Source organism: Sardina pilchardus, chromosome 12, assembly GCF_963854185.1.
Source record: "Sardina pilchardus chromosome 12, fSarPil1.1, whole genome shotgun sequence".
In the NCBI taxonomy this organism is placed as follows: domain Eukaryota; kingdom Metazoa; phylum Chordata; class Actinopteri; order Clupeiformes; family Clupeidae; genus Sardina; species Sardina pilchardus.
This window is the reverse complement of record NC_085005.1, coordinates 23,976,980-23,996,979: the sequence shown is the minus strand read 5'-3', so window position 1 is coordinate 23,996,979 and position 20,000 is coordinate 23,976,980. Positions and strand designations below refer to the sequence as shown.

The window sequence follows — 20,000 nt, the reverse complement described above, 5'->3', positions numbered from 1 at the left end:
AATTGAAAATGCAATGTAATATTGCTTTAATTGCCCCTATCTTCAGATGAGATGTTATGAACTGCACCAAATTTCATGTGTATGATTAACCTGACACCCTCTGGGAGTATGCCAAGTTTTGTGGAATTTCATCCATGGGGGGCTATAAAATAAATGGATTTATGTGTACATTCAGGACTGTATACCCATCGGCCAGTAGATGGTGGTATTATCTGGAGTCTAAATCCCCCCCTGGGGATTTCAAAAACTGTTCCAAACATCTCAATCTCTGCTAGTTTTTGTCCTAGAAACATATAAGTGACACCATTAGAAACCTTTAATCAACTAGTTTCCAAATACGTTTTAAAAGAGAATGGTTGCTCTGGGTGCAACAAACATGCAGGAACACACACACACACACACACACACACATAAATACACACACACACACGCATACCTACACACACACGCACCACTACATACACACATGTACATAAAACATTATACAAACACATGCACAAACACGCCCACACGCATGCACACATACACCCTTACACACACACACACACACACACACACACACACACACACACATGCACACACACATCTTTGAGTACATTTTGTGAGACCACCGGAGCTGAGAAGTGAGTGTGTGTGTGATGTACTATAGCCTGTGTGTGTGGGTGCGTTTCTGTGTGCCCATCTGTGTGTTTGCATGTGTGTATATGTGTGTATGTGCATGTTCTGTGTGTGTTCTCTTTCTTTCTCTCTCTCTCTCTCTCTCTCTCTCTCTCTCTGTGTGTGTCTGTGTTATCTGTGTGTGTTCTCTCTTTCTCTCTCTCTCTCTCTGGGTGTGCCTGTGTGTGTGTGTTTGTGTGTGTGTGTGTGTGTGTGCGAGTGTGTGTTTGTGTGAGTGTGTGCCTGTGTATGTGTGTTTGTGTGTGTGTGTGTGTGCACACACGCGCATGTGAGTGTGTGTGTTTGTGTGTTATCTGATATTGGAGTGACAGTGACGGCAGAGAACACAGTGAACATATACTCAGAGACACATTAAACACACACACAAGCAGACACACACTCACACTAGACAGAGAAGCACTCATACACAAAAGCAAGCGCACACATGCACACACTCATTTACATACATAAAAGTTGCAGTAGGGATGGAGTAGGCGATGGAAACACAAGCGTGATTGATATTTGCGGAGAGAATGTGCAGGACTGAGCGGCGGTCATATTGTGTATCGCTTTGCGGTACATCTAGTTTATGCTCTTTTTTACCCCTGGTTCCGAAAATGTGCAAAGCTCATTTTCATGCTCAGCATTTTCAATACTGACTCCTCCTTAGTTAATGTACTTACAAATAGTGGATGACAAAACAATTTACTTGAATGTATCCACATAAGAGTGACATGACACTGTCATGACTCATGACACATGAACCCTAATTCTAACCGCTAACCCTAACTCTTACCCTAACCCTTACCAAACAGAAGCATTATGTCATAAATGTGTATGACTTGTTTATAATGTTTATGACACGTTCATGATAGTGTCATGTCACTCTTATGTAGATATCTTCAAGGAAAGTTTTTATGAAATATGTTTTTTTATGACTGTAAGGAAGGGACCTGTTTTTCGCTGTTAAAGGAGAATCCCGGTGTGATATTGACTTAAAGTGTGTTGAAACATGATACCGAGAGTGTGAGCATTTGTCTCAGAGCTGATCTCGACCTGCCCCCTGCACTCAGAAAGCCGACTGACGAGCATGAACGAATAGGAAGAATAGGGGAATTGCAAACATTTTGAGCTTTGTTGTGTACTCATAATGCTCTTGTAGACAGTATAACTATATATTTCCTATGGAATTACTTTTGCAATATGTTCCCCTGTCCTTCCTGTTCGTTTGTGCTCGTCAGTCGGCTTATTGCGACTTGATTGCAACACACTTAAAGTCAATATCACACCGGAATTCTCCTTTAATGGTGGATATGAGAAGAACTGTTGTCTGTACTTAAACAGTCTGAGTGACTGATTCGAAACCCTATCCAATATGAAAAGGGCATCTGGTTCAGTGAACATGGTAAAGATTTTGAAAATGCTCTGCCAGTATCCTTCAAGTTTAGGGCCGAAAACAAAGTTATGGTCCAAAGAGCCCTCTCTATCATTACATCTCACAGATTGGGGAGGTATCCGGACATATGTTGTGTAACCTAGTCTTAAAGTAGCGAAGTTAAGATGGATGAGGCTGTGAGTAGTATGCATGGAACAGAGATGAATTTCTACTAGGATGTTTTTCCTAAATCCATCAGAAATGTCTAACCCTAGTTCTAATGTAATGTTTTTGGTTCATTGCTGAATTATGTGAAGATTGCACTTTTTAGTTTAAACACAACCATATCAACATTTTCACTCTGCTATTTTTCCTCACATTAATTTATAAATATTAAACTATAATATTACTAATGAAGTGTTCAATGTAAATAAAATAACTATTCTCATGCGTCATGCTTCTATATGTCAACAATTTCTTATTAATCTAGTATGACAGGAATTGACTGAGTGTGCAGTGTTATCAGACTGCTTAGTTTCTTTATGTGGAGTTAAGTGTACCAGTGGAGTGTACCTTGCTAGCTTGCTAACGTCAGATAGTTTCAGACATGTTTTGGGATTACAACAAAGGCATTTTAAAAATGTACAGTACAGTGTCTATTTCTTGCTAAATTTCACAAAATCCAAGTAGCCTATTTGGCAAACAAATTATGTTTGCAAATATGGTCGTCTTGGACCATCTAGCCTATGAAGTCCAGTGCCATCGAATTTCCAGTGAAGGAGCTTCGTGTAGGCCTATGTAAATTTCGGGGCGGGTACAGACTAGAGCCAAATAAGGTGCAGCCGACATGTTGCCATCATCTGCGATTTGCCAGTTTCAGAGCGGCAGTTTCAAGTTGTGAGATTTCTATACGAAGGAGGTGACAATGACATTTTGAGGTTCCCTGTATGTTTCATTTACATACCGAACTGCCCTTATTCAACTATGCCAAAGCAAACTCAGTTTTGCGAATATGTATATATTCAGGTGAATATGACGATGATGTGTTTTGTTATGGGAAGCGCATTCCTCTTATAAACTGTACTGTATTGTTGTTGCCACTCGTCCACTGTCCCACGGCACCTGCCTACTGTCCCACATCACTGTCCCATGGCAGTCTGGCCGTACTAACCTACAGTACTGTCCTGTGCCATTGTCCCGCGACGCTCGCCTACTGTCCCACACCACTGTCCCATGGCAGTCTGGCCGTACTAACCTACAGTACTGTCCTGTGCCACTGTCCCGCGACACTCGCCTACTGTTCCATACCACTGTCCCATGACAGTCTAGCGGCATTCGCCTACCCACGTAGAAAACATGGCCCACCTCAGGGCCACTCCCTTGAAAAGAAACACAACTCCAGAATATACTGTAGTAATTAAAAGCGCAAGTTACTTTTATAGTCTAAACAAACTTTTTAAGTACTTTTTAAAGTATAATAAACACAACCTTGCAAACAGGGTCGAAATGAAATGAAAGCGTAAGTGTTAAGTTCTGTCAGCACTCAATTCTCATTCATTACTTTCGACCAATCATCAGTCTGCATCAGTCTTTAAAATGACACGTCTTTGCACCTGCTTTCCGCTTTCAGGTGCCGATTTTTCGATGTCCCCACCATCCCTCCCTAACCACCACCAGTTTGGCCTTGTCCAGTGTCCAGGGGGAAGGCTCCGCCCCCCTGGCGTCATTCCGGCAGGATCTGCAGTGACCTGGACTGAGGACGGGGCCTATGCCAAAGACTCATTGCTGCTTGTGTCATTCGTAAATCCTTTGATGGATTAAAACATATGTTAACTTTCATCATGCCTGTCCCCGAGTCTTTTTGAATGAACTTGTTGACCTACTAGCCTGTAGTGGCTTGTAGAATAAAACAATATTAGCCAGACATATTGTTTTCCGCCAAAACTATGAGCGTCACAGGCGTCAAAAAAAAGTTGAGCCTCAGTTAACTTTATGGTAATGAGCTATGATGACACGGTTTGGCGTCAACCAATCAGAATGTCGAACGGTTGAAGTGCCCTTGAGCAAGGCACCTAACCCCTCACTGCTCCCCGGACACCAGGCAGCTCACTACTCTGGGTTTCACTGCGTGCTGTGTATGTTCACTAATTCACAAATTGGGATAAATGCAGAGACTGAATTTCCCGCGCGGGATCAAAAAAGTATATATACCTATACTGTACTTATCTCACCCCGCATCTGGTGTGAATCAGACGTTATGAGATGATCTGTGATGATATATGTCATACACATTGAGATGCACTAAATTAATTGAAAAATTAAATTAAATTAAATTAAATTAATTCAAACTTTTCCAGCAGTGTTACAGCTAACCTGCCTATGTGGCAGGTTGTAACACTGCACCTAAAGCCATGTTGTACATTGTACAAGAGTGGTACTGTAGGTCCTAGAAACAAAATTCATGTGCACAAATATGATTAGTGAAACTTAAACGGTTTTATTAAGGCAAAAAACCCGTAATAAAATTCCCCATTAAGTCTGGCAGAGAGTGAGTGTGACTGAGGCATGATGTGTGTTACCTGGTGTGATTGACCTGTTTCTTTTAGCAAGTGTGTTTACCCTGAATGTGTGGTACATGTTTCACTCTTAACACTCAGAAAAAATATTGTGAAGAACCATTTAAGATAAGAAAGGGCAAACATGAAAATAGTCTATCGGAAGAACCTTTTCCAATGTGAAGGTCATGGTTCTTTAAGGAACCAGTGATGAAAAGTAGCATTATCATTTATGTTTTGTTTTGATATCATTGTCAGTCCTCTGATTCAATATGATTCTGAATAACCAATTGTTGTGGCACCCATTGCACAACACAATATATCTCTGACAAGCAAAAAAATCCTCTAGCCTAATCATCTCCTGTCTTAACATACCTGAAGGCAGCTTATGTTTCAAGTCCATCCATCCAAACTACTAATATAATGAATATGGTGTTGCCAGAAATTAATTATCTTAAAAGTTTAATACTGCAGTGATGTATGATGAGTTGCTAATGCCTTTTTGGACACATTGTTTTTCCCATGCTTCTCCATGTGACAAGAGCTAGGCTGAGTGAGTGACAGAACTTCAAATGGACCCCAGGCGCAGTTCATGTTGTTATACCACGCCGACATTACCCTAGTCGGCCCTCACAAAATCCGTGTAACTTTTTTGTGTACAGCTTGGCACCAATCAGCTGGATCACATGGCGATAAAACGGTGGCAACCTTTCAAACTGAGACGGGAAGAGGTGAATTGACCACGAGAGCCGTGTGGGACGTGCCTCTACAGATCAAAGAGCGAGAACACAAGTTTAGACAGTTTCTGTGGGAGGAAAAGGAAAGTGGCTCTCTTGCCGATCTGGATAGCCGCGGTGGGCTCATCATCAGTTTCCAATGCAAAGTAGGAAACGACACACATGCAGTTTGAAACTGCTATATTTGAATTTATTTTTCTTGTCGTTCGGGTTTATGTTTTTAGTGTTATAATATTTCAGTAGAATGTTTGAATTGGCCTTTTTAGGCGCTTTCTTTTTTTCAACAGTTCGTCTTACCTTTTCCCAAGAGAGTGGATACAGACATTCCGCCGTTTTGGATGCGAATGGGAAATACCGAATGAAATGGAAATTCGACGATAGAACTGTAACTTTTGAATTAGAGGTTAAAACTACTGGATATGTAGGATTTGGGTTGTCTTCGAACGGCGCGATGGCGTTATCGGATATAGTGATTGGTGGCGTGTTCAATGGAAGACCTTACCTCCAGGTATAGTAACCGTGCCTCAAGGGACCCGCCTCTAAAATGAGCCTAGTTGGATCAGTAGCTTATGTATCCTACTTAGTCTTAATGAAATAAATGAATGATCTGTATCAAATAAATGACATGCATAGAACACTTATTTACATTATTACATAATATATCCTACTGAAATACACTTAAAATGTGTCCAACTATCAGTTTCTGGTTCTTATGTTTATAGTGATCACAGGATATTAGGTAGAGGAGTAGGCCTACGCTAGACCAAGAGACAAAACTAACTTTCTCAAGAGCAAGGATTTCACATACAGCTGTAGATATGTACTCTTGGCTGCTTCAGTGAGTTCACTACTGTGCCAGATGGTACAGTAGGCTCATAGTCAGTAGCATTTTAGAGGCAGGTTTTTCCTCATGAATGTCAGCTCCTTTTATTAGTAGGAACATTCTCACTAGCTACTTAGAGCAATATTGAGCCTGAAGTAGGATGCTGTAGGATTTCCTCAGTGTAATGAAGAGCCAAAGATATTGGGGGTCTTGCTGGCAAAATTATCCAGAGTGGACTTTGTTTATTTCTGCTAAATATAGCCTATAGCAGGTCTTACTCCTAGCACAAACCCAGAGAAGGTTCCTGGCTGTTGGAATAGTGAAAGACATTTCTCATTCATAAGAGAAGTTGTATTTCTACATTATTTAGCAGGAAACTCCCCTGTGGTAGGCCTGGACTTAGATCTGAGCATCAAAGATTCAAGGGAAAAATGACACCACTTTTCATCTTTCCGCTCTATATTTAGTACATTTAATTTGTGCACTTCCGTAGATGAAAACCACCTTTATCCCTGTGCAAATAAAGAGCGCGCACCCTTAAAAGAGTAGCCATCAAAACAGAAAAAAACAGTTAATCTATGGATGCCCTGACAAATTTATATCCTCACGTCTCCAACAGCACAGACGATTCTGCAAGAATTTATAAACAAATACACTCAAATTCCCAGCAGTCATGAAAGGAAAATGTGTGGAAATGATTATCCTTATGGGACAATAAAGACTCTAATCTAATCTAATGTTCCATGTTGCTACTTTTGTAAAGGTATAAGCCCTGTTTTTAATGCAAAGGCTTGGCACATGTCACTTGTACAGTGTTTTAACTGCATGCTTTCAACAGGATTATTTTGCTGACCCCAGCAGAAAAGTCCACCGGGATTCGGAGCAGAGCTACAGACTGGAGTATGGGAGGGAGAACGCCACACACACTGTCCTGGCGTTCAGCAGGGACCTAAACACATGCGATCCTAATGACAAAGAGATATCGGTATGTTTGATTAATGTTGGTTGGGAGTACTCAACTGGAGCTGTATGTCAGAAATAGTTACTCACACTGTACAGGCTCCTATGTTCTATGTATTCTACTACAGGATCATAGGCTGGATGAACCCTGCCTGAACTTCCGGGGAATTTTAATTTCGCCCGGCAGCTCAGGCTGGAAACCAGCAGATCTATTTTCGCTGTTTACTGCCAGAACCTTTGGCTCCAATCAGAAACGGGCTTACTCTAGTCCTGGCACGCTATTGACCGGTGACGCGCCGAAGAAGAAACTTTAGCGATGCCTAGTGCAGTAGAAACAAAGCGCAGCCTCGCCAGTTTTACCTTTGACCAAGTGCCTCTGCTGTTCTGATAACTATATTATAATACATTCATTTTATATAGTGCCTTTCTCAAACCCAAGGTCGCTTTACATAGTAAGGAAAAAACAGTACAAACAAAGAAGACACAAGAAAATAAGAAAATACAACAATACCAACAGTGAGAATACAAAAAAAAAAAACAGGCAAACAATACAGCAAAGACAAGCTGAGAGTAGAGGGTTATGTTCTGGTGCATTTGCTCCAGCTTTGAGGAGGGTTACACACTCTAGACTGTATTTCTGTCTGTCCCATCTGTCTAGGCCAGCACAGTGCGGGTGATCTGGGCTTACCATGAAGAGGACGTGGGACCCTCGGGGCCTATGTACCACGGAGTGAACCGGGGGAGGAAGAGCCTGCGACTGCTAAATCCAGGAAGCAGTGCCGCCGCGCCCCCTGGGGCTGCATACTTCGACCTACAAAATGCTCGCGTAAGTCAGCGAAAACACACAATATCCCATACACCCCCCCCCCCCCCCCCCCCCCCCCCCCCCCCCCAGTGTGCAGTCAACATCCAGGAACAGCGAATGAATGAATGAATGAATGAATGAATGAATGAATGTTGTCCAGAGTTTTATAGCAGCTCATTTGTGAATGACTGAACAGCATGGTAATGCTGTCAATGTAATCCCCTCAGTGTGCAGTCAACATCCAGGAACACCGAATGAGTGAGTGAATGAATGAATGATATCCAGAGTTTGGCAGCTCATTTGTGAATGACTGAACGGCATGGCAATTCTGCCAGTGTTAATTGATTGTGCATGTTTCCTCAAGACAGGTGCCTGTGCCTTCAAAGGACACTACTTACTGGTGTCAGATATTCAAAATCCCAGAGGTCCAGAAGAAGCATCACGTAATTAAGGTAAGTCCTCCAGCGACACAATTGAACAGCTTTTGATATCCGCTATATCCTGAACATTGTTCTAAATCCACACAGTTCTATTTCATGTATTGTATTGTTGTTTAGCCTAGAGCATCTACGGTAGAAATTCATCTTTTAACCTCTCCACGAGAGCAGGTGTTTTGTGAGACATTAAATGGCACAACCCATGCACTAATCCAGTGAAACACGGAAGTATTACTGCGTGGCTGGCTGCTAAGAAATTAGCCCCTTGGTTCCATAGGCGGCTGTTGCAGAGGTTAGCTGTCATTAATACACGTCTTAATACCTTATGTTGTTAATAAATTACCTTCATCGGTAAGTTTTGGCACAGTCTGACATCATTGATCCAATGTTCCCTTTCACCTGACATTCTCTTTCATGAGCGGGATCTCTTATTAGACATTCTCTGACAGAATGCTTTCATTGAAAAGCACAGGCAAGTGTCACTCATCAGTCGTCACACTCGCAGGCACGCAGTAATGTCGATATTCAAGATGGCAGCGCCCATAAAGTTCGCGCTGGATTAGTGTATAGTCACAGGCGAGAAGTCAGAGATGTTGTGTTCAAAGGCTCCTTATCTACGTGTAGTCCCCAGCCGGTCTGACGGTGCCCTTTGTTGATGTATTTGTCTGTGTGCCTGGCTGCCTGCCCCAGTCATTACACAGGAGCCCCTCGAGTGTGATCTCAATCCTGCCCTTCACTCAGTCATCTGATTCCCCACCTGTGGTTTGGGTTTTAAATTATATGTCAGCAAAGCATAATTAAGGCAGTTTTCGAACCCCCCCCCCAAAAAAAAACACTTTGAAATATGATTTAATTAAGCAAATGAAAGACATTGTTTTGACTGTTCAAATGAAATGGTAGACTTGGAAAGTGATGGATTTGCTCCGCCTTGTTTTAAATCTTTCATCAAATGACAGAAGTGAACTGCAGGCATGACCCACACAATCTCAGAACAGCTACGAGAGACTAGATTTTGACTATAATCTGTTGGCCTTTGTGTCCTCCTGTTTAATGGCAGGTTTATTTCCCACTAGGTGTGTCGTAGTTCATGTGTAGACAAGGCCCCTCAGACAATGGCACAGTAAATGTCTCGGGAGGCCTCTCCTGAAAAAAACCTTTGCATTGCAAGCCCAACAGATTTACTGCATTTTTTTTTATCACTGGCCTGTTCTAGGATCCAGTTCTGGGCCCCCCTGAATCAAGAAACACACACACACACACACACACACACACACACACACACCAAAGCCACCCGTCCAACCCCACCCTCCATTGCGCCCCTACCCCCAGGCCGGAACAAAGGAACTCTCAAGTGACAAACTGTCATTGAGCCAATGTGAAGGCAATTATAAAGGGCTATTCTTCTCTCTCTCTCTCTCTCTCTCTCTCTCTCTCTCTCTCTCTCCCTCTCTCTCTCTCTCTCTCTACTGTATCTCTCTCTCTCTTTCTCCCCCTCTCTCTCTCTCTTTCTCTCTCTGGCTTCTATTCTATGCATCTGTCCATGTGTCTTCTGTTGCACAGTGTCTCAAACTGTGTCTACCACTCTACCACAGACAGAAAGTTATGCATGACATCATAACAGCAGGAAATAAGTTTGATTCAGCCTGTGTCTCCCATTTGTCCGACCATATGTTTAACGGTCACTTAATTGGGACAGGAAAATATTTGTGTAGTCGTCTAGTGTCATACCGTCATTTTCTATATACAGCCTATGTTCTAACTCATCTTAAAATATGGAAATGTTGTCATTGTAATAATTCAGGGGCCATATGGCTGGGGCACAATTTTATTTTTTAAATCTGTTAACAATTTTTTTCGGACCAACAAAGTATTGTCATATCATTAAAGCAGAAAAAGTGGAACAGACCAATTCCTTCTGGCCATGGCATCTATGCATTTTTTAACCAGATGTGGCTTGTGTGTGTGTGTGTGTGTGTGTGTGTGTGTGTGTGTTTACAAAAGAGGAAGGCAAGAACTGGACAAGATGGAAAGAGAGAAAGAGAGGGGGAAGAGAGAAAGAGACTCTCTGTGTGTTTGGCATCTGTTCTGTGTAACATCCCTGAATGGCCCATTTACAGAATTGATGTTCCACTAGCCATCTGCATTGTTGAACTGGATTCTCCTTTTAAGTATCCTGTTATTTACACTATATGCTCTTGTTTATTTTACTCTCATAAATTACCCCTGAGGCACCCAAAAGTTGACGTAAACCATTTACTGCATATACTTCGTACTCGATGGATATGTTTGTAAATGAATATCAATAACATGAACAACAATTTGGTTTTAACTAAAAAAAGAAAGCCCTTCTCTCAGATATCCCATATCCCCTATTAGATCTGAACTCAAAACATGATGGTCGCTCAATCAGAACAACATCATAAAGAGGGTGAAATGGAGGAATGTTTAAATATTTATCTCATGGTTAGAGGCCATGTTGTGGTCCTTCTTCCTGATGTTTGGGAGGAGAGCCTCCCGCTGTGAGGTCACAGTTCAGTCAGTGGGATGTGGCTTTATTTGGGATTTCACTTGAAGCTGGAGACCCACTGAGTAGGAAAATAACATGAAAAAATAAATAGTGAAAAACATGACAGAACGGAATCGCTTACTTCCCTTTCCAATGTTGGTTCGGGTAGTAAAAATCCCAGTTTTTTTTCTTATCGTTGGCCCCTCACTCCTTTCACAACTGCCCTGGATCAGAATAGATTTTTTGTTTGTAATGGTGCTTTGTGTGTGTGTGTGTGTGTGTGTGTGTGTGCGTGCGTGCGTACGTGTGTGCATGTGTGTGTCTTATGTTTATTTTTCAGTAGGGTGCTTGGAGATGATCAGAACAACTGATTTGTACATCTTCTCATCAGCATTCCTATTTGTCTTCCTCCAGATCACGCCTTTGATTCAGAGAGGACACGAAAACCTGGTGCACCACATTCTCCTCTACCAGTGTGACAGCAACCTGTACGAGAGTGACCTGAGAGAGGGACATGAGTGCTTCCATCCAAACATGCCCGATTCCTTCCTAACGTGTGAGACTGTTGTCTTCGCGTGGGCCATTGGTGGTGAGGTTGGTAATCTTTCTTACCTCGCCCTCCATGGGTTGGCAGTGCAGAGGCGAGGCTGGCACTGAGAGAATTGAGAGGACAACATTTCTGTTTCTGACATTGTTGTGTCATCTGGTTTGATCTTTACTTTGCAGGGATTTTCTTACCCACCTCATGTTGGTCTCTCCATTGGAACATCGATCGACCCAGTTTACGTCCTGATGGAAGTTCACTATGATAATCCAACAGTACGACAAGGTAATGTGCGGACATCCTTTTGCACAAGTGTTTATTGTGACCGAAGGTGTCTGTTTCCATGTAGCTTGAATGGTTTTTCCCATTTTGTAATGCACTAAAAGTGTCTGCTAAGTGAATGTAAATGGAAAAGTGGAAACGCCTTCAACAAGAAGGAACATTGTGAAAAGTAATGTTTGTGTCTGTTTACAGCGTTGTGGGTAGAACAAAGATGGAGTATGTTCCTTAGCAACCTCGTCGCATGTGTTTACTGACGCGCCTTCTGCCCTGAATCACAGGATTACTGGACAGCTCTGGCTTGCGCCTCTTCTACACCCCCAAGCTGAGGCAGTATGACGCGGGGGTGATCGAGACGGGCGTGTGGGTTAGCCTGTTCCACATGCTGCCCCCTGGCATGCAGGACTACTTGTCTGAGGGACACTGCACCAGAGAGTGCCTGCAAGAGGTACTGTACAAACACTTCAACAGATGTCCCGGACAAAATAAAAGTACAAATCCCAAAACAGATTTTAGGTTTCCTGTTTACAATATGTAGCCTTGTAACATGGTGGGTATATTTGCACTATTGCTGGCACTACTACTACTACTACTACTACTACTACAGTAATTTCCCGCATATCAGCCGCATTGTGTATAAGCCGCAAGACAGTGTTTTGTGCAAGTTAAAAGAAACAAAACCATATCAACACCACATTAACTGGCCCCCTGTATAAACCTCATACCGTAGCTGAACAAATTTGGCAAAATCGATGTATAAGCCGCGGCTAATAGTCGGGAAATTACGGGTACTACTACGATTTTAGATTTTAGTAGTAGTAGTAGTAGTAGTAGTAATAGCCTATTCAAATGTTTACATTTGAATGGCAAAATTATCTTTGAATCATGATAAACCACAGTAAAATAAAAAAAAAAAAATTGGGTTACACAAAGCACGTTCTCTTCCCATCTCCCCTCTAGTCCCTGCAGGAAGAGATGCCCAGTGGCATCCGGGTGTTTGCCGTCCTGCTGCACGCTCACCTGGCTGGCCGGGCCATTCGGACGCGTCACTTCCGGGACCACGAGGAACTGAAACCCGTGGCGTACGACAACGAGTTTGACTTCAACTTCCAGGAATTCCTACCCCTTGACGAGGAGAGGCTGCTTCTTCCTGTGGGTACCAGACAGCTGTCATCATCCACCAATTTTGCAAAGACAAATATTCAAGTATTTCACACATGAGGGGCTAGAGGGTGTTCTTCGAAACCATTAGTCAGGCCATAAATTGCTAAGACATTTGAAATGAAATGGCAGTATAACTCTTCTGGTTTATGTGGAGCAGAGATATACTCAAATTTCTTTTCTACACTCACTAGTAGTTTCAAAGGTCAACCTTGTAAAAGGAGAGGCTTCAGGGCAATCATAAGCAAGAGAGAGAGAGAGAGAGAGAGAGAGAGAGAGCAGGAGAATCGGGAAAGACATGACTAAAGGTTTACTCACAAGCCACAGCATGTTGCCACTCCTTTTGAAATAATAATACCCCCGGAAAAATGACAGCGGCAAACAGCTTTGGAGGAGCCAAACACCATAGCTCATTCCGGGACTCCTACTCAGGCTACTGTCAGGGAACTGGGCATAGTGTCTGAGACAAACACAGTTTTTAGTGTCACAGTGAACATCATTGTGCTGTGGAGGAGATCAAAAATATTCTCATGTTTTCATCAATTGACAATACACTGTAGTTTAATCTGGTTGCTCCATGGTTATCAATGGAGTGACGTGTCTGGCTGGTGTTCAAGTAGGATTTAATCGTTTACAAATCACATCTGGACATTTTTGAAAACAAATGTGTCTGTACAGCACCTCTGTACAGAAAACACTCTGAGATTGCCCTCAGGTTGGAGTACATGAGAGCAACTGATTCTGAAGTAGAACAGATCACCAGAGTGTCAAGTATTGCAGTGAACAGGATCATTATATGAAGAGAACAGCCCAGGAACATATAGTGATCAAAACAATCAACAAAAATTAGATGAATAAAGAGCTTGTAGAACATGAAAAACAGACATAAAGTAAGGGACATTGTAAAATGTATAAAAATTAGGTAAATGAAAGAACGTGATCTTTTTTCTAAGTCAAACTGTGGTAGACTCTGTATGCCCTATTATGACTTTCAAAAGTTAACTGTTTTCATTTAATCTAAAAACTCCAAAGGTCAAGCACCCCAATTTCGGGGACCCATTAAAGACAACTGTACACAATCTCTTTTTCAGATGAATGAGAAAAGAGAGTGAACCAATTATGGCAAAAACCAAAGTCATATTATGTCCTGAATCCACCACAAACCAAGTAATGAGATGAGATGAAACACTATCCTGAGCCAAATAGTTCCAATAATGGGCTGAAATAATTTACCAATCTGCCCTTTCTGTGGTTTCTGCATTCAAGTTTGAGGGCAGATCCTAGAGAAACTGTTGTTTGGGTTGGATGAGTGCCGTGTTTTTGTGTAATTACCGTTTGTAAACGATTCTGAACGGTGTTCTGAAAAGAAAAACAAATACCTGTGCACCTGTGTTTTGTAGTCATAAAAGATGTTTGTTTTGATAACTTCTCCTCCTTTTTTCAGGGTGATAACTTAATTACAGAGTGCAGATACAACACCAAGGACAGAGCTAACATGACATGGGTGAGTGAATATCCGTTCTGTGTAACATCCTGTGAATGTCCCATTAGCGTACACGCATGTATGTACGTGATAATCCATTTGTTTCATGAAACAACACAAACTGCCGTTACCTTGAAACGCTTCACACACAGCTACAGTAGAGTCTGCTGCATGTGGCTGACATGCGGTGTTGGCCCGGTTGCCCAGCGGAGCCTGGTGAGGCGGGCAGTGTCTCTGGCCGATCCTTTCAGACATATGTGTTAAGAAGCCTGTCTGTTCTTGGCTGAACAATCTGTCTGCAAACACTGGAGCCCCGGGAGCCCAGATGGATCGCTGCTTATAAAGCCGTTTGCAGCTACTGGCACTCGGTTCTGACAGACACTTCAAACGGCACAAGTTACCAAAAGCCATGTCGCCGCGAAAAAAAGTAAAAGCTAGATTCCATCTTCTTTTTTTTTTTTTTTTTCAAGTTCATAAAGAGTAACGCCAGTTTAATAAATGCTATTCTGGAAATGCAACAGAGAGAAAATATGTCATTATATTGCTCAGAGAGCTGCGAGAAAGAGGTCAACATTAGTTCAAGGCTTCCACACAGCATACGGAGAGCCTGTTAAATATTCAGGACAGTAATGCTTTCCACTACTAACAGCATTTGACTATAACGAATGAATAAATAAATAAAACCTCATGATTCATTACTTGACTGAAAGGAGCGTGTATAAATAAGGCTTTGATTTACAACGCAGACTCCAATCTGACTCCAACCCTATGAGTCACAAAGCCAGGCCACGCTTACAGTAGATGCAAATGTTTGGTGTGTTTGTGCATGGCATGTGATAAGTCCAGGCTTGTGTCAGTGTATTTAATGTTCTCAGTTGGTTTCCATTGGTTCTGGAGCCACTTGCCTGCCATCAAACCAAGCTGACGGCTTGTACTCAGAGTTTGGTTTGAGCTTCAGATCTCACAGCTGTCTGTTTTGGGAGGAGTCCAAGGTGTCACATTAGTACAGGCCTACAGGGGAGCTACAAATGATTTACTCCATTTGATCTCCGCTTTAAAGTAAGCTATGTATATATTCTGGCAGTGTGTGTTTGTATCAGTGTATCTCTATGCACTTTAAAAAAAAAAAAGATATTTAGCTAAAGCCAATCACAAGTTGGTTCATTGTGGCTGCAGGCAGATGTGTTAAATAACTAGAAATGCAATTCCAAGGAATTACCAGTGCATGAAAATGCCAAAAATGAAATGTACAATATAATTTGTAGTTAACACAAATAATATAAAAAACAGAGAGATGGGGTAAAACTGAGCGAATGAGGATTTACCACTGATCTATAAATAGGTAATTGAGATTGTTAGGTGTTGCTAAGACATATATGGTTGCTAGGTTGACGTGGTTTAATGTTGATAGGCAGATAGTTTAATAGACATAATTTAAGGGCTTAGACAGTTTAATGGATGTTGATAAGACAGATAGTTTAATGAATGTTGATAGACAAATAGTTTAATGGATGTATAGGTAGATTAATGGATGTTGATGGGAGGACAGGTTAACCCTCTAACCGCCCAAGGCGCCGTACGGCGACAAGCAACATCACTGATTAAAACAGACGGTAGATCCGAGTAGGGTGACAAATCGCCTTTGTACTCTCCACCACTAGTTGGCAGACATCCAGAGCTTCGATTCAAGCCCAAATTCGAGTAAAAAAGTTTTCAGGAAGTGCCTGTATTACTCGCGAGAAACAAAAAAAAAAGACGCATTTCCTGTTTATAACGCGGAAGTGAAATGCGCGATCGCGTTTCACAAATTGAAGCAGAAAAACGGCAAATGTTAAAAAACAAAGTCGTGTGTTATGAAGTCTTGGGTCTGTAAGTCATCTACTCTGATTCTGAAGGAGAATATCTGCCTTTTGGAGATTATGATCGGTCGTTCATTGGCAGTGACAGTCAAGATGCGTCTGTGAATGGAGGTGGGTCTCTGCGTGTGTACGTCAGTGTTTACCTGCAGCAATGTTGACCAAAGGGTTCAAATAAGAATGGTGTGGTTGGTGCCAGTGATAATCATGATGATAGTGTCTGTAATTGACATGGTACAGACAGCAGGTCTAGTAAAAATAGGGCTCTGAAGAACTACAAAGTCATCCGCGATAGGAACTGATTTGACCAGGCTACTTTATTATATAGTAACATAGGGATTGTGGTAATACTAATAGTTTACTATTGTTGGTTTACATGTGGCTGTGGTCCTGTTTGTTTGTTATGTCGGAGAAATTACAAAAATGAAAGTAAAAGTGCTCAAATGTGTTCAACAATCAGTATTTACTGAAATGTGCATAATTTGACGCTATTGCCATCCTGTGACGTCATAATATGCAAATTAGATGAGTAAATGTACTCCCTTTATAAACTTTAGTTCATACTCAATGATTTTCACATTTACAGTAGGACTTTATCTCTGACCACTTTCAAGCCATGGCCTTTTGAATTTTTTATGCAAAAATCCAAAAAAACCCGGGCGGTTAGAGGGTTAATGAAGGAATAAATAGATGGAAGTAAATGGATGGAGAGAAAGTGGAAATGGAAAGTTGAATTGAATGGAAAGTGGTCTTTGTTAACATTACTAGGGTGATTGCGATGATTTCTATATTGTTGCAAGGGTAATTGAGATAGCTGTTAGGTTTATCATAGGGTATTCATAGTGGTTACTCTGCTATGTAGGTTGCTAAATTAGGTGGAGGTTCCTAGGTGGTAATTGAATCAGACATGAGTGTTGATAAACAGAAGGACAATTTCCAAACTGATCATATATAGATAACACACCAGCATGGAGCTCTTGAACAGTCCAAAGGCAAACTAGGCTTAGTTTATTTTATAACCTAACATCGATATTATGTTGTGATAAGTCATGCATTTATGGTTAAACCATGAATGGTTGGGGTTTTTTGCTACAATAAACTCTGCAATTTAGGATGAGAGCACGAGGGATCACAGCAAGAGATAATTTGAGTAGACAATATGCGTGGATAAATTAACTTTTTTAGAAATGGTGAAATCTTCAGAGGTCATTCTTTTACTGTCTATCATGCAGGCTAACATTGCATTAAACATCATAATTGTATTGCATTATCGTGACTGTAGAAGAGCTAGGGTGTGCATTGCACACACAAATCACAGTTAGGCGACGCCGACGTTATTGGCTGAATGATTAGGTCTATATTTTTAAAATTGATAAAATATTCAACGGTCATTTCGGCAGGCTGTGTAGCCGAATTACATTGATATCATATTGTGATATCCTCTTTATTGTGTGTGATGTGGTTACCTGTTGAGTTGCTGAAATAGTTGTGTCCCTTTAAGGGGAACTTAGGGGTGGAGTTTTAGGTATGTGTGTTTGCGTGTGTTTGTTTGAGCAGGTCGGAGTCGGAGAGTGAAGGAGTTGGACAGAGAGGTCTGTTAAAGAATGCTCTGTTAAAAGCGTGAGTTGTGGCTAAGACAGCAACTCGGTTGTGATATAAGCTACTTGGTTGATAAATAAAGCACAGGAAGTTTCATTCAAGTGTGACAACGAGTATTACAATATTCATCCTGGCTGTAGCCTAACTTTAGATGAAGCAGGCTATGAGTTTCACAATAGGCTATTAACGGTGGTAAACATTTTTGTTATAATCGCCTGCCAAAAGACGGGGATCAACACCGGGAGTTGACATTGATTCAGTGAAGTTAGCTTTATTTACAGCTTAACTATCTAGGTCTCTCGTGGTCTGCGTTATTTTAATTCACGTAGCCTAGGCTAGCAATTGTGCCTGGCTTGATGACGTTAGGCTATTTGTTTTAGTCGGAAATCGTTTGGTTTGTTATGTTAACCGCACTTTGTGCGTACACATGCCAGATGTGCTGCCAGATGTGGACTTATAATGGCAGAAGCAAGCTCGGACCAGTCCAAGTTGTTTGTTGCCTAGTACACAGCCTGCTAGTTAGCGAGACAGTCTAGTGCTTCAGATTATATCCAGTGGTTTATCTAGCCCAAGTATGTTCAGGTGGCATACACAACAATCCGTTTTAATGTTTTTATGTTGACAACAAGTCATGTTGTACAGAAACACGATAGTAGTTCATTTCAGTGTCCTAGCGATTTAGTTGCTATGTGTTTTCAATAGGTTATAATGGGTCAACAAGCTAACAAGCTAACTCTACCGTTAGAGAGCTTACGTTAACCTACAATGATCTGTATGTCCTGAACACATTTATGTCGCATATAAACAACAAACCGTGTCATAATAAACCATTAAAAGTGGTCAAGAAACCTTAACTCACATTTAATATTTCCAGTTATGAGCCCCAGGGCCGCCGCCATTGTTTTCTGATTTTTTTGTTACTCCCGCCTCTGTGTACAACGCAAGCTTCTGATTTGCTCTGAGTGGTTCACATTTGCATAAAGATTCTATGATGTCATGATCACAATGTTAAGTCTATGGGGAAATTTTAATAGTTTTTAATTTATAGTTTAAAAAGTATAAAAGTTACAAAGTGGAAAAGTCATAGCAACCTAATCCATTAGAAGACCTACGTTACAGAGTTTGAATGAAGTTTCTAAGTTAAACGGTTGAAGAGAAATTGCGTACGGAAAAATCGATCAGCGGAATAATAATAAGAGGAATAAGAAATAGGATAACAGTACAGTGCATTTTCATGCACTGTAATAAGTGTTAAGAACTTTGCCTTCAAAATGTGGTCCCTGTCCCTTTGTAGGTGAAAATAAACTGCTTAGATAGAGTGTAGTTTGACCTGCTTAGGTACACTGTAAAAAAATGTGACATGTCAGGATTTCACTGTGTTTTGTTACAGATTTTGTCTGGAAATTACATTTATTTTACAAAAATAGTGATAAAAATAGTGATTTCACATGTCAAATTTAAAATAACTTGAAATCACTGTAACTGAGAAAAGCACTATATTCATGTTCTTTTACAAAAAAAAACAACAGAAATACGTTAAAATGTTAAATCATCTTTCGTAATTTCATATTGTTTGAAACATTGAAACTACGTTGAAGCCTGATGTTCAAGTGATATTGAAAGTGTCCCCTCTGTTTTACTTTGAATCAACATTGGATTTTCAACTATACTGACACATGTGATCTTGTGAAGTGCTGTCCCAATCCCAAATACCTATTTGAACCATAGACCTCTGAAGTTCGCCTACAAATAGGATCCAATGCTGCCATCTTTGCCCATATAAGGAGTTCCGGGTGTTAGTTAAAGCTAACTGCCTATGGCAAGTTACATTGTAAGTTAGCTCTGGGATAGCAAAGATCAAAGTGTGCCATTTTCACCTAACGAAGATCACAGTATGCACTTGAAGGCAGAGGACACAACTTTGTAGTACAAAACGTCTGCACTCGTCCCCACAATAGTGTTAGTGTTATTGCGAGGAGGAGGCTCTAAATATGCATTTGATGGGACCTACAATTAACAGTAAATTATTGCAATAGTAACCCCAATATCATGTTTTTCCATATTTTTGTGGCATGTTTTGAAAGATGTGATGAATCACATTATTTTGTGTGTCATACTGTTATATCACATCACATATATAAGTTATTATGCAACCAATTTCCATGAAAACCAACTAATAACAGCACATTTCTGTAAATTTAAGCATTATTATTTATAATACAA

The 20,000-nt window shown here is 41.0% G+C and overlaps 2 protein-coding genes across 2 annotated transcripts in view; both read left to right on the top strand.

Annotated features, from left to right (window-relative positions):
* LOC134097409 (trace amine-associated receptor 13c-like) overlaps window positions 1-1,353 on the top strand; it is a 13,817-nt gene extending 12,464 nt beyond the window's left edge. The window contains exon 3 of the mRNA XM_062550287.1: window positions 1,239-1,353. Coding sequence (XP_062406271.1) covers window positions 1,239-1,353 — 115 coding nt within the window. The remainder of the gene's footprint in view (window positions 1-1,238) is intronic.
* A 3,949-nt stretch (window positions 1,354-5,302) lies between these two features.
* Window positions 5,303-20,000, top strand: part of moxd1 (monooxygenase, DBH-like 1) — a 22,584-nt gene continuing 7,886 nt past the window's right edge. The window contains exons 1-9 of the mRNA XM_062550699.1: window positions 5,303-5,832; window positions 6,986-7,132; window positions 7,766-7,933; window positions 8,281-8,364; window positions 11,270-11,449; window positions 11,582-11,684; window positions 11,960-12,126; window positions 12,639-12,830; window positions 14,284-14,343. Coding sequence (XP_062406683.1) covers window positions 5,569-5,832; window positions 6,986-7,132; window positions 7,766-7,933; window positions 8,281-8,364; window positions 11,270-11,449; window positions 11,582-11,684; window positions 11,960-12,126; window positions 12,639-12,830; window positions 14,284-14,343 — 1,365 coding nt within the window. The 5' untranslated portion in view covers window positions 5,303-5,568. The remainder of the gene's footprint in view (window positions 5,833-6,985; window positions 7,133-7,765; window positions 7,934-8,280; window positions 8,365-11,269; window positions 11,450-11,581; window positions 11,685-11,959; window positions 12,127-12,638; window positions 12,831-14,283; window positions 14,344-20,000) is intronic.